Raw genomic sequence first — 15,064 nt, 5'->3', positions numbered from 1 at the left:
AAGGGGCTCTATGGGGCGAGGAAGCGGCTCATTTTTCAGCAGACAAATTATTTTGTTGCGCGACGGCTGGGTCACGTGAGCGGTTCAGCCAATGAGGCGAACCAGCCTCATGACGTCACGGCCCCCGCCTCGGCCACGCCTCTAGGTCGCGCACATCATAGAAATCCCAAAGGCCACGAGTCGCTCAAGCTACAGGCATGCGTACAGGCATGCGTAACGCGCGCCTACTACTTACTTGCCATGCCGGCCTCGTTTGCATTTTGGCACGTACCTTTCCCACTTTAGCCGGGTATATTGTTCAAGCTTTCCTAGTATGGTTAAACCTATCAGCACAAGTGTGTGTGTTTATATATATATATATATATATATATATATATATATATATATATATATATATATATATATATATATATATATATAATATATATATATATATATATATATATATATATATATATATATATATATACATGGTTAAAATGGTTATTGAGGCAAAAAGTAAAGTAAATATAGCTGTATGCTCATCTGCATGTCTTAGGCAGGTCTGCAACCCCGCCTTTCGCCATTATCACCCAGCACACAGCACTTCCACTGCAGCAAGGAATTCTGGAAAATGACATGCAAATGAGCACACAGTGTCACTATATACACACATATATATACCATAATACTGAGTTAAGTTATGGTGAGTAAAAAAAGTGACAAAAACCCTCCACAGGAAAGCAAATATGCAAATATAACTGTATGCTCATCTGCATGTCTCAGGCAGGTCTGCAACCCGCCTTTCCCCATTATCACCCAGCATACAGCACTTCCACTGCAGCAAGGGATTCTGGGAAATGACATGCAATATATATATATATATATATATATATATATATATATATATATATATATATATATATATATATATATATATATATATATATAATCGTGAATACTAGTATATGGTTGAGTGGAGACCTAGAATATTATCATATGCTGCAGGTCACATGCCGGAGTAATTTCGTTGTTCCCCTATTGAATTAGAGCAGGAAATGTGGTCGTCCTTATGACACTCAGGCGCTCCTGTGCCTCGGGGCCAAGGCGCTCTGCTGCCTATTAACCCTCGCCCGACCCCAGCACTGCAAGTGAACACAGAGCCCTTTTAAAAAGAGAAAGTGGCAGTCAATCAGGAGACTTTCAAATAACCTGATTAAATCGGTCCGGGCGTGGACTCCACGTGATAACCTCTGGCCTGTTTAACCAAGTTACACGGGGATTTGGCAAAGATCATCAGATGTTCACCATCACTTATCGAGCCAAGTTTAATGATGGTTGGCTCTATGCAGATACAGAGACTGTCACATATAACGGGTCTGTGTACTAAACTCAAATGTACCTTGTTATTGTGCGCCAAAAAGTAGTACACAGACACCCCTCCCTCCCCACAGATACAGACACCCCCCTTCCCCCCACAGACACCCCCTTCCCCCCCACAGACACCCCCTTCCCCCACAGAACACCCCCCCCCACAGACACCCCCTTCCCCCCCACAGACACCCCCTTCCCCCCCACAGACACCCCCTTCCCCCCACAGACACCCCCTTCCCCCCCACAGACACCCCCTTCCCCCCCACAGACACCCCCTTCCCCCCACAGACACCCCCTTCCCCCCACAGACACCCCTTCCCCCCCACAGACACCCCCTTCCCCCCACAGACACCCCCTTCCCCCCCACAGACACCCCTCCCCCCCCACAGACACCCCCTCCCCCCCCCACAGACACCCCCCTCCCCCCACAGACACCCCCTCCCCCTCACAGACACCCCCCTCCTCCCACAGACACCGTCCTCCCCCACCCACAGACAACAGACACCCCCCTCCCCCCCACAGACACCCCCTCCCCCCACAGACACCCCCTCCCCCCCACAGACACCCCCTCCCCCCCACAGACACCCCCTCCCCCCCACAGACACCCCCCTCCCCCCCACAGACACCCCCCTCCCCCCACAGACACCCCCCTCCCCCCACAGACACCCCCCTCCCCCCCACAGACACCCCCCTCTCCCCCACAGACGCCCCTCTTTCTCCCCCCCCACAGACGCCCCTCTTTCTCCCCCCCCCCACAGACACCCCTCTTTCTCCCCCCCCCCCCCACAGACACCCCTCTTTCTCTCCCCCCCACAGACACCCCTCTTTCTCTCCCCCCCCACAGACACCCCTCTTTCTCTCCCCCCCCCCACAGACACTCCTCTTTCTCTCCCCCCCCCCCCCCCACAGACACCCCTCTTTCTCTCCCCTCCCCCCCTCTCCCCCCCCCCCCCCCACAGACACCCCTCTTTCTCTCCCCCCCCCCCGCCCCCCACAGACACTCCTCTTTCTCCCACACCCCCCACAGGCTGTCGTTATGAATCACAAGTGCCACATTGAATGAAATGTCGGTTCTGTGTTTCCGGGTCGGGTACCATGCATTACATCCTTTCCCCTCAGTTCGTCTCTATGTAGAGTAGTGCTGCTGTGTGCTAGCTGGTGAATAAATATTTGAGCACCTTGTATATAAAAATACTACTCCAGGCTATTAACCCAACACCTGATACTAGCAGTAGGTAGGTACAGTATGTGTTAGGTGTGCAGGGGAGGTCTGAGTATTTGCAATAAGGCCAATGTGTGGGAAACAGGAGACCAACTCCAGACCTCAAGGGCCACCAACAGGCCAGGTTTTCAGGCTATCCAAGCTTTAGCACTGACTGAGGATCTAATTGAATCACCTATGCTGAAGCAGGGACTGATTGAGCCACCTGTGCTGAAGCAGGGATATCCTGAAACGCCTTGAGGACTGGAGTTGGCCACCCCTGGTCTATAATAAATAGGGTAGCCTAGCTGCGTTCTTCCTCGCTGCCAAGGAAAGACCAACCCTGTGTTTCAAAATGGTGAAAGACCTCATTTTAGGGGTAAACGTCAGCAACTTGGTCATCTTTTTGTTGTTGTTGTGTGTGTGTGTGTGTGTCACTTGGTAGCTGTCAGTGTGTGTGTGTCACTTTGAAGTGGTGTGTGTGTGTGTGTGTGTGTGTGTGTGTGTGTGTGTGTGTGTGTGTGTGTGTGTGTGTGTGTGTGTGTGTGTGTGTGTGTGTGTGTGTGTGTGTGTGTGTGTGTGTGTGTGTGTGTGTGTGTGTATATATTATATAATATTTTAAAAATTAAAAAAAAAGACATGTGCGAATAAATTATTTATTAAAATTGTACAACTTTGAAAAATATATGCACGCCGACACATGCATACGCATACACATGCATATGCATACACACACACATGCATACACACACACACATGCATACACACACACACATGCATACACACACACACACACACATGCATACACACACACACACATGCATATACACACACACACACACACATGCATACACACGCATACATGCATACACACGCATACATGCATACACATACATGCATACACACATGCATACACACACACACACACACACATGCACACACACACACACATGCATACATGCACACACATGTGCACACACACACATGCACACACATGTGCACACACATGCACACACACACATGCATACACACACATGCATACACACACACACATGCATACACACACACACATGCATACACACACACACATACATGCATACACGCACACACACATGCACACACATATACATGCACACACGCACATGCACACACACACATGCATACAAACACACATGCATACACATACACGCACACACACACACACATGCACACACACATGCACACACAGACACACACACACAGGAGACATGGATCGGGGCAGAAGGGGGACAGGGATCGGGCAGAAGGGGGACAGGGATCGGGCAGAAGGGGGACAGGGATCGGGCAGAAGGGGGACAGACCGTCAGGGGGCGGGCCGGGGGCGGGCGTGTCACTGGCCGGGGGCGGGCCAGTGACGTCACGGAGCTGGTTCGCCCTCATTGGGCGAACCGCTCACGTGACCGGCCTGTCTCGCCGGCAAGCGGGGGGATTTTAAATTCCCCTAAGACCTGCGCTTGCGGAAGCGCAGGTGAGCCCCTACTAAAGCCGCTCTAATTGCGGCTGTAGGGGCTCAGTGCTGAGCGGGAGCGCGCGTCAGCACGCTTCCGCCAGCAAGCGCCAAACATGGCCAAGGCCTAAGATAGCAGACTTGTAATGTGATTTGCATGTGAGTTACATTTGTATGGCGGGACTCTGTGATTTAATCAGCTGAGGTTCCTGCAGAGAAATGAGTATTGAGACAAAGGCTGTGAGCATGGAGGTGTTACAGACATTTGGCGAGTGGGAAAGAGTGGACAATCAGGTCTGCTCTGATTGGCCAGCAGCCCCTGTCCCATGTAAAGGATAGCAACAGAGGGCTATATGAGAGGCACTGCGGATCTGAGAGACAATCTGTGTAGGAGTTTGGATCTTGACTGTGACCAGCTGGAGATACATGTCAGAGTGTCTGCTGTGTGATCTGCCCTCTGATATCCTGGACGAGAAGCGGACAGGGCTAGCCTTGAAGCAGGCCCCTGCACCTAGCAAGAATAAAGAAACAGATCGATGCCGCCGTCACTCCTAGGTACACAGACTCACCCGGAAGTGGTTGAAGATTAAAAAACACTCCTTGAGAAAGAGCAGTCTTGCTCGAAACGCGTGGAAGGAGGAGGTCTCTAGTCTGTTTGTCCAGATATCCATTTTATGTAGCCAATAAAGTTTTTTTTAATCATCAACCACTTCCTGGTGAGTCTGTGTACCTAGGGGCGGCGGCGGCATCGATCATATGTTTCTTCATTCTACTTCCGGATCGTGGCCACGCCAGGGGATACCGGTCACCAGCCGAGGTGCTCCGCTACGCGTCAGAGGAAGGGGAACTACGGTTAGAATAGTGAGTACTTGCACTCCATACCGTCACTCATTGCAGCCACATCCCGCATAGATCGGGCCTGCTTTCAAACACTCCCCTCACGGACAAGCGTTTGACCGTGTATATCCCTACATACTCCGCTTATGCCACATACTCCAGAGCAGATACAGCTCATAGGACGTGATTCCTTGAGTCACAGACGGCTCACACTACCCTGCATCTAGCGAGGCCCCCAGTCTCCCCGGGCCCCCAGTTGGTATTGTATCTTGTTTTGTACATCTTTGTTTTGTCTGCTGGCGTGCCAGAATGAACCTAATTTTATTCAACAACCTTGTCCTGCCTGGTGTTGGTGATCCCGGTGGTTTCGGTATAAAAGTACCGTGACAGGGTGATTTTAATTATCCAGACATACTGGGGCAATGAGATTAGCGTTACAACAAAAGGAAACAGGTATTTGGGGGTGCTTAAAGACAATTAAATGACCCAAATTATTGAGGAACCAACCAGGAGAGGGGCAATGTTGGATTTGGTAATATCAAACAATGTAGAAGTAATAACCAATATTCAAGTCCTGGAACATTTGGGTAACAGTGATCATAACATGGTCTCATTTGAAATAAATTATCATAAACCAGATTACTTGGGTTCAACAAATACTTTAAACTTTAGGAAGGCAGATTTGAATAAACTGAGGTCTAATCTACAAGTAATACACTGGGATGGTGTTTTTACAGGGAAAAATATGGAAGATAAATGGTCAGTCTTTAAAACATTGTTAGAAAAGCACACTTATCAGTGTATAACCCTTGGGTAATAAGTATACAATAAACAAGTCAAACCAATGTGGTTAAATAAACAGGTAGGGGAGGAAATGGACAAGAAGAGGAAGGCGTTTAGATTCTTTAAGTCAGAAGGGACAGAGACATCGTATCAGAATTATAAGGAATGTAACAAAAATTGCAAAAGGGCAATCAAATTAGCAAAGATGGTTAATGAAAAAAAGGATTGCAATAGAAAGTAAGGTCAACCCTAAAAAGTTCTTTTAAGTACCTTTCATATCAAAAAAATTAGAAAATAAAATATAGAACCCTTTCAGTGTGAGATGGGCAGGCAGATTATTGGAGATAATGAAAAAGCAGAGGTATTAAATGTATGTATGTATTGTCACGGTAACTTATGACAAGATATAACAAATACCAAATATCTGGGTTGAACTGAATGAGGCTTAGATATAATAAAATATATTTATTCCTTAAAAAGGTGAACACAGCAATATAGTACAATTAACAGGCAAGAAGGTAACACTTACTTAGGGTTGGTGAATGGAGAAGTATCAGCTAGCAATTCTCCAGCAATTCAAGATGAAATCAGAAGAACAAAAAAAACTGTAGGGTTGACACAGTTTATATACCTTTGTAACCCTATTCTTAACATTGAATACAGACTATTGGTGAACAATTATCTGTATCCAATCCCTAACGTGGAAACATAGTTTAACCCATGCCCCCCAGCTAGTTAGCCCATGCGTAATGGGACTCTGAGGGTCTTATTTCTGTAGCCCCATAATTAAATCAGGGGCGACGACCAGTCTACCAGATGAAGTATCTGGCAGGATCTTCATTGTTTGTAGGTGTAGATATAACACTTACAAACCACTCCAGTTTGATGCTTCTCCACCCTCAGGTAACAGTTAGAGTGGCAGAGTCTTTTGATCAGTACTTGGTTCCTAGTGTAAACAATCAGGGCAGTTAACTTTTGATCACAGGGCTTATGCTATATCATCCGGCTGCCCTTCCTGACCTATTAGCATAGCAGATGGAGTCTGCATTTTCAGAGCAGATTCAAAATACCATATATAAACTTTAATATCTTCACATATTAATAAGTTCCGTTCTGATGGGCTCAGTGGGTCGAAATTTGCCAGTTTTTAATTCCTACAGTGACTCTACATATTGGCCAAATTTCAACTCTCTGCGACCTCCAGAACCGGAGATACAGAAATGCACTTTAAAACATTTTTAAAATACAGGATTATAATGAAACATGGGGAACATACATTTTCCTGACATGACAAGGTGTAAGCCACATACCTGGACCACAGTCCAGTTAACCTCCCTGGTGAGGTCAGGGGGTGGCCATATGGGGTGCAACCCCTTTAATACCGGGCCAACCCCCTCTCCCTCTACATGTATGTATGTCTTTTATTTATATAGCGCCATTAATATACATAGCGCTTCACTGTAGTAATACACGTGACAATCATATAAATAACAAATAATACAAATAACAGATCATGGGAATAAGTGCTTCAGACATAAAAGCCGCAGAATGAAGCCACAACGTCCATATTAAAGAACAATTGGCTACCTGAGGAAGAAGCTCATAGGTGGCTTGATAAAATGAAAGTAAATAAGGCACCTGGCCCCGATGGCATACATCCAAGAGTTCTCAAGGAGTTAAGTTAAAAAATAGCCAAACCATTACATTTAATATTTAAGGACTCCATTTCCACAGGCTCAGTACCACAAGATTGGCGTAAAGCAGATGTGGTACCTATATTTAAGAAGGGATCTAGGTCACAACCAGGGAATTACAGACCTGTAAGCCTGATTTCAATAGTGGGGAAACTACTTGAAGGTTTAATATGGGATAATTTTCAGAAATACATAATGAAGAAAACAAAATTATTAGCAATAGTCAGCATGGATTTATTATTCAAGCCAAACTAACCTTATTTCCTTTCCTGTTGTCTGATTTTGCTGCGCTTAATGTATTTTAATTCCGTGTGCTGTATTCTTTGTGAAGCGCTGAGTACACTTTTGGCGCTATATAAATAAAGACATACACTTTGTTTCTTTGAGGAGGTAAATAGGAATTTAGACCAGGGTAATGCAGTTGATGTTGTCTACTTAAATTTTGCAAAGGCTTTTGATACGGTTCCACACACGAGGTTAGTGCAGAGGGGCGCAAACTTTTACCCGTGCGCACCCCTGTCTGCTCTCGGCGCCTCGCACCCCCCCCTGCTCGACCCCGGCGTCAATTGATGCGTGGGGGTCATGTGATGTCACGTTGCCATGGTAACATGCCGTCACGTGACAGATGACGCCAGGTTACCAAGACAGCGCGTCGCTGGAAGCGAAGTCAAGTGTTTTATGAAGGCCTCGCATGGTCCTCCGGCATCTAATTTAATTAAATGCCTGGGGGGAGAGCGGGGGACCTCTATAACTGCTGTGTTCCCTTCCCCCCCCCAGAAAATCTAGCGCCCCCCAGTTTGCACACAGCTGGGTTAGTGTACAAAATAAAGTGTGTGTATGTATGTATGTAAGCGCCGCCTGCTCAGCACTAGCGGGTACGCAGCCTAAGAGGGGATATGATAACTATATACAATATATATTCAGGGGACAATACAAGGAGCTTTCAAAATAACTATTCATCCCCACGGGCAGTACTAAGGACTCGGGGGCCATCCCTTAAGGTTGGAGGAAAGGAGTTTTCACCAGCAACAAAGGAAAGGGTTCTTTACAGTAAGGGCAGTTACAGTGTGGGATTCATTACCCATGGAGATTGTGATGGCAGATACAATAGATATGTTCTTTTTAGAAAGGAGAGGTATACAGAGATATACCTAGCAGTGGATTTCCAAATTTGCCGTCCCTAGGCACTTGCCTGTGTCGGCTGCCTCCTTTCTATCGCCCCCTGCTCCTTTGGAATCCCGGCATCAAATGACGCTGCGACGTCAACATCATAACGTCATACGGTGTCACGTTGCCATGGAAACGCGACGTCATTTGGTGTCACAACGTCATGTTGCCATGGCAACCTCATGGGGGTGTCCGCAGTGTCATTTCACGCCGGGACTCCAAAGGAGCAGGAGGGCGGCAGAAAGGAGGCGGCCGACACAGGCAAGAACCTTCCCATTAGATCTGATATGCCCGAGAGCGCGGCTAAATTATATAGGGGTGGAAAATTTTGCCGCCCCCTTAGCCCCGGGCCTAATGGGAAATCTGACACTGGATATACCAAATAAGTATACATGGGAAGGATGCTGATCCAGGGAGTAATCTGATTGCCAATATTTGCAGTCGGGAAGGAATTTATTTTCCCCTTATGAGATTATTGGATAATATGTCACTGGGGTTTGTGTTTGCCTTCCTCTGGATCAATATACTGTAAGTATGTATATAGGATAAAGTATCTGTCGTCTAGCATAGGGTAAATTTGATGGACGTGTGTCTTTTTTTCAACCTCATCTACCTTGTGGCACTGTGTATATATCTATATCTCGGATGGGAATAAATAAATTATACAAATGAGCTTGTTAGCCTGCTGTAAAGAGCATCGCTTTCAAGATGGGTATATATTTTTTTGGCTGGGGGGCTGCATGCGTTGCAGGTGCTTCTGGCATTAAAGGGTTAATCATGCAATCAGACATTTGGTTGCGGCCGTCTCATCGCGTTCAAATCTCCGCCGGTGTTTGGCCGCCGAGGGACCCTTTGTCTCAGCCGTTCCGCGCTGGACACACCGCTGCCAGCCGTTTCTCCAATTAGGTAAGTTAAGGGGGTTTAGCTGCTGGGGTAAGGGGTTAAGGATAGGGGTTTTAGGGTAAGGGGTTAAAGTTTTTATGATAGGGGGTAGCGTTGGTATTAGGGGTTTTTAGGTTAAGGTTAGGGGCTTACCTTGGAGTCGAATCGGCCGGCGGAGGTGTTCCGGCGGCGAGGTGAGTGGTGACTAAATGCTGGTGGCGTTTTGATCTTGGCAAAATGGCCACGACCAGATGTCATAGACCAGTTTAATCGTGTCTGTGTTTTGGTTCAGTGGTCGCAAGTGGTGTCTGCACAGACCGAGCAAGGTGACGGGTGTCTGTCTCCCCACCCAGATCTTCTCCATAGTGGTCTTCGGCTGCATAGTTAACGAGGGATATATAAATCGTTGGAATGAGGGGGAGGCACACTGCATCTTCAACCGGAATCGCAGCGCCTGCACCTACGGGGTGACGGTTGGGGTGCTCGCATTCCTCACATGTCTGCTGTACCTGGCGGTGGATGTGCACTTCCCACAGATCAGCAGCGTCAAGGACCGCAAGAAAACCGTGCTGTCTGACATTGCTGTGTCTGGTGAGCACCGACGGTCCCCAGCTGTCTGCTGTGACTTTCCCACCCTCTGTCCACTAGCACTGTCTGACCGCCACCTCTTGGCTCCACTTGACCTGACCTCCCCTGAGGCTGCCTGACGGGTTTCCTTTGATGTTCAAGTTTTCACCTCGGCCTGACTCGACTCAACCAATAATTTATCCGTGACCAATTTCCCCTCTCGCTCTCTTCTTCTCCTCTTCCTCTCGCTCTCTTCTTCTCCTCTTCCTCTCGCTCTCTTCTTCTCTTCTCGCTCCTTCTCCTCCTCTCGCTCTCTTCTTCTCCTCATCCTCTTCTCGCTTTCACCTCTTCACCGCTCACTGGCTTTGTCTCCTTCCTTTCCCACTTGCTCTCTTTCCACCTCTCCTTGTAGTCCTGTGGGCCTTCTTTTGGTTTGTCGGCTTTTGCTTTTTGGCCAATCAGTGGCAGGTCTCGAAGCCAGAGGACAACCCGCTGAATGAAGGTGCAGACGCTGCCCGTGCGGCCATCGCTTTCTCATTCTTCTCCATTTTCACCTGGGTAAGTAGCTCTTTCTTGAATCGCTCTGACCTGGGACTGATGCTCCAGGGAGACAGAGAGCTTATGGACACTAACAGCTGCGTGAGACACCAGATGTCGCAGCACTTTGTATGACATTAGAGGTAATGTTCTGAGTACCCTTTTTTATGACAAGTTGATCAACAGACTTTCTATAAACAGCGTGGTGGTAGAAGTGGGATCCTGCTGTTTATTTGCTTGGCCTCTCAGTCAGAATTCGAGTGGCTTCAAAAATAATTTATTTTTTACTGTGCCCTAGTATCATCACAGTTTGACCACCGGGGCACTCAATCCTGCTCATAGACTTGCTCTTGAGCTCTGAACGTGCTGTTTCTAGTGGGATCCTGCAGTACGATTGCTGTGGGGCACTCAGAGTGGTGTGAGAATTGAGATTCTGAGGTCTTCCTGCTCATTTTTACCACTGGGGAATTCCACATTTATTTATTTAGTTATAAAATGTTTTACCTAGAAGTAATACATTGACGGTTACCTCTAGTTTTCAAGTATGTCCTGGGCACAGTTATGATAAAAATACACGGTCACATTAAATGAACAGGGTTACACGTTATATTTTAAAGATGTTTCATGAACAGTTAAAGATAATATATGTTATAGGCGTATGTAACAGTTACAGAAAATAATAAAATGTGAGACATGGTCTTAGAACCAGGATCCCGCAGCCAAACTGCTCAGTGTAACCATCCCGATTGGTGTTTGAAGGGGGATCTCACTGTCTCATAACTTTATCCTTCTCACAGGGCATCTTAGCAGTGCTGAGGTTCCAACAGCTGAATGAAATTGCTTTCCAGGAAGAGTACAGCAGACTTTTCCCCACTGTACCCCAGCCTTTTCCCTAACGTCTACGTTAAACACAAGAATGGCAGAGGATATGACTCCATTCCTTAAAACACTCTGTCCTATATGTGCCAGACTTGGTTTCCCTGTGCCAAATGTCATAGAGCATCTAGGCCATTGCGGTTCCAGACTCTATATCCGAGTGCCATAGCCTTAAATTATCCAGCCCTAGAGATGCCAGTCTTTTTATATCCTGGTATCCTGGAGGTTCCAGTCTCTATATACTGGTGCCAGAGCCTTACGCGAACTGTCTAGCCTTGGAGGTGCCTGTCTCTATAGCTGGACAGTTTAAAAGTCATTGGTATCAGGATATAGAGGCATCAGTCTCTATCCTAGTGCCAAAGCCTTAAACTGGCAATCCCTAGAGGTACCAGTCTCTATGTCTATGCTAAAGTATCTTGCCATTCTTGTAACATACTCACCATATTAACCCTTGAACCATCACACCCCAGTTTGCTTTCTCACAATCTTGCCCTCTCCACTGCCCATCTCCTGGTATATTCTTGGGCCTGCCCAGCACGGAGGTGACAACGGCACCTCTGATATTTATACAGGCGCACTGCTTTTTGTTTGTTTTTATCTGAGCCACCCATGTGAATCCCAATGGAAATGTTATATTATTACAGCTACTGTTGCTTCTTGCTTTAACAGCTACTAACCACGGTGATTGGTGTCTGTCTCTCTTTGTCTCGCCCTCCCCCCCCCCCCCCCACCTCTGTCTCTTTCTCTCACCCTCTCTCACTCTCTGCCTTCTGCCCTCCACCCTGACCACATACCTCAATCCATCACCTTTCCAATGACCCAAGGCTGGACAAGCCCTGCTGGCCTTTCGACGCTATCAAGTGGGCTCCGATTCTGCACTATTCTCCCAAGACTACATGGACCCTAGCCAAGACCAAGGGCCTCCTTACCCTCCCTACGCCGGCAATGAAGACCTTGATCCTGCTGCGGGCTACCAACAGTCGACCACAGATGCCTTCGAGGCTGCCCCACAGGGCTACCAGACCCAGGATTACTAAAGGCCTCCTCAAAGACCCTTTCACTGCCAGAGTGGCTACCAGCACATTGCTTTGCATTGTGTGACTGTCTCTCTGGCAGCCAAAGGCCCATGAAGCCTGTCCTTTATTTTTTTATGACCAGGGGTCCGGGGAAGTGTCTGTTTTTTTTACTACTTCAGTTGGTTTATGATTTCTTGATATTTTGGCATTACAGGTATTTGCATTTCTGTCAAGCTGACTCCCATGTCTTTTCAAGAGACTCGTGGAGTCTCTGTAACTTTCAGTGAGTCTGACTTGTTGGGAGAGATCTTTAGTTTCCTAGACTTCAGTCTTACTCTTTAAAGTCTGGACGTTTCCATTAAAATATAAGTGTTTTTGGACTCATCCCAGTGTATTATGGGTCACAACAGACCACAATTTCTATGGGAAGAGCCACAAAGATAACCCATTAGTGTGCATTTCTTCCACAAGTCCCCACACCTGCTGTATTCAACTCATTGTCTTGTCACCCAGTGTTTACGCTGCGGGCATGGATTCTGGGTAGCAACATGCCAATAATCCCACTGTGCGGGTCACTTTCAGCTTCCTTCCAATTTAGTAAGCGGATTTCCTACAGCTTTTGCACAGCTAAGGAAGAATAGAACCAGATGAACCACATTCTGTTGGATATTATTACCCAGAATCCCTGTGTTCAGCATTAGTGACGTGACGATGGCGTGAATGAAGCAGCTATGGTTAGTAGTAGTAGAACACACTCATGGGTTCTGTACAGCGGAGAGTTTGTTGCCATTTTTTTTAACCCACCATAAACTAATTGTGTCTGGTATTGAGAGCCCGAATCTCTTGGTGACATGAGGTTTTGTTGGCAATGCTGTAATTAGCTATAATCCCTGCTGCCTTCTGGGCAATGAGTAGGACAACCTCACTATGTGGCTTATCCATGAAGGTCTGTTAACGCGTCCGAACCAGCATTGACTGCCATTGAAACGCCGCCTTTGGTGCGTTAACCAGCAGTGGACCTTTTTGTGGATAAGTCCCTAGGGTAGAGGAAGCCAGGTCCTTCCCATTAGTGAAGAGATGAGCCAAACAGGCCCGTGCAACTGGTCAGGTTACGTCACATGACAGAGTAGGGGAAGAAGCAGATCGTGGAACCGCAATGCATTCTGGGAACCGTAGTTTTGCCAAAGCGGAGTTTGTAATAGGTTAAAAAAAATTACTTCTATAACGCAAAACCATTCTCGGGTGCGTTACTTGGTGGAAACTGAAGCAGCAGTACTAGATACATGTAGTACATTTCATATATACAATGTATATATTTAATATATTTTTTCTTTTTGCTCTCGATTATTAACATTTTGAAGTTGTGTTTTTTTCTTTAAGTTATTAATGTTTACATAATTACATTTATTAATGTTTAAGTTACTGCGGTTGAATAAGGCGATTACGGTTGTAATAGCCTTTTCCCCAAGTATATTGCTCCCGGACTTCTGAGAATCAGGCAAAATTATCCGTTTGACTTCCTGTGCCCGCCCTGGAAATTGACTGCACAGGAAGTGAGGTCATCGGTACTAGCAGGAAGTTGACAAACACAAATAACAGAGCAGTTTTGTTTACATGTAAAACTAAACCCCAAAGCGTAATAAAAAGGAGATTTAAACTTAATGTGTGTGGGGCTAGATTTATTTGTAACCCTCACTAGTACTGCTAAATTGATCCACAATTAAGGGGTTAATGTGCCGCAGGCACCTCTAAACTGCTGCAAATGAAATTAACTGAGTGTATTATGATAATTATAATTTATAAATGATCCCCTGGAAGTTTTTTTTTCCCCCTTCACTGTAGGATGTCTAATTTCACCTACGCCTAAATTAATATGGCTGCTACGCCTCGCTCAATTAGCGACAGCATTGAATTTCAAAGATAAGTCACTTTGTAGTCTGCATTGAAAACAGTGCTGTGCTGCCTGGTGAGAATAAAAAGCAGGAGTTGCCATGTGAATAACTACTGCAGACTTTGGGCCTTTTTAAATATAAATATACAAAGTCGGTGTTAAAGAGGCAGGTATGTTTATACGCATATGGAAAGTGGCACGGCATCCAGGAGCAATTCATGGGCTTGTAGGATTAATGCTGCGCTTCTGTGTAAGGGTTTGCTTTTGCTCTGTTAGGCCATTCTTAAATACGATCTATTTATTTTTCATACTTGAAACCTGGGCGAAATGAAGGATGAATCGCGAGACCTTACCATGGTTTCGCGGAAATAAAATCCATACGTCCATGCACTGAAATGGCTGTTCCCGGTGAAAGAAAGATGGTGACACAAAGCAGCCATCGGCTGCATCTCTGGGGCATCCAATGTTATGCATTTTCTGCCCTATTTCCAGCAGTTCCATAACCTCTGTTTTATAACCTCTGGATTATTTACGTTGGGTTTTCATTTTCTTGTGTTATTTTTTACCTTTGTTAGCCAATCTGGATGGAAGTGATAGGAACATCCCCCCTCCCTCCTCTCCCCCCACCTCTCCCCTCCCCCCTCCCCACACAAACAAACAAATACTGCCTGTACATTGTGCATTTTCTGTATATATCTGCTTTATATCACACGCCATCTCCAGAATCCACACTGGAATGTTTTTAAAGGATTCATTTAGAATGGGAACCTGTTC

The 15,064-nt window shown here is 46.4% G+C and overlaps 1 protein-coding gene across 2 annotated transcripts in view; it reads left to right on the top strand.

Annotated features, from left to right (window-relative positions):
- The window catches only part of SYNGR1 (synaptogyrin 1), a 31,317-nt gene extending 17,256 nt beyond the window's left edge, over positions 1–14,061 (top strand). The window contains exons 2-4 of one of the 2 annotated variants that reach the window (XM_075573753.1): positions 9,757–9,994; positions 10,383–10,528; positions 12,208–14,061. In XM_075573753.1, coding sequence (XP_075429868.1) covers positions 9,757–9,994; positions 10,383–10,528; positions 12,208–12,420 — 597 coding nt within the window. In that variant the 3' untranslated portion in view covers positions 12,421–14,061. Of the gene's footprint in view, positions 1–9,756; positions 9,995–10,382; positions 10,529–11,304 lie in introns of both variants that reach the window. The other variant, XM_075573754.1, reaches the window with a different exon arrangement.
- Positions 14,062–15,064: the final 1,003 nt, after the last annotated feature.

Source organism: Ascaphus truei, chromosome 17, assembly GCF_040206685.1.
Source record: "Ascaphus truei isolate aAscTru1 chromosome 17, aAscTru1.hap1, whole genome shotgun sequence".
NCBI classification, from domain to species: Eukaryota; Metazoa; Chordata; class Amphibia; order Anura; family Ascaphidae; genus Ascaphus; species Ascaphus truei.
Note: the sequence above shows the minus strand (reverse complement) of the source record. Positions and strands in the feature narration are given on the sequence as shown.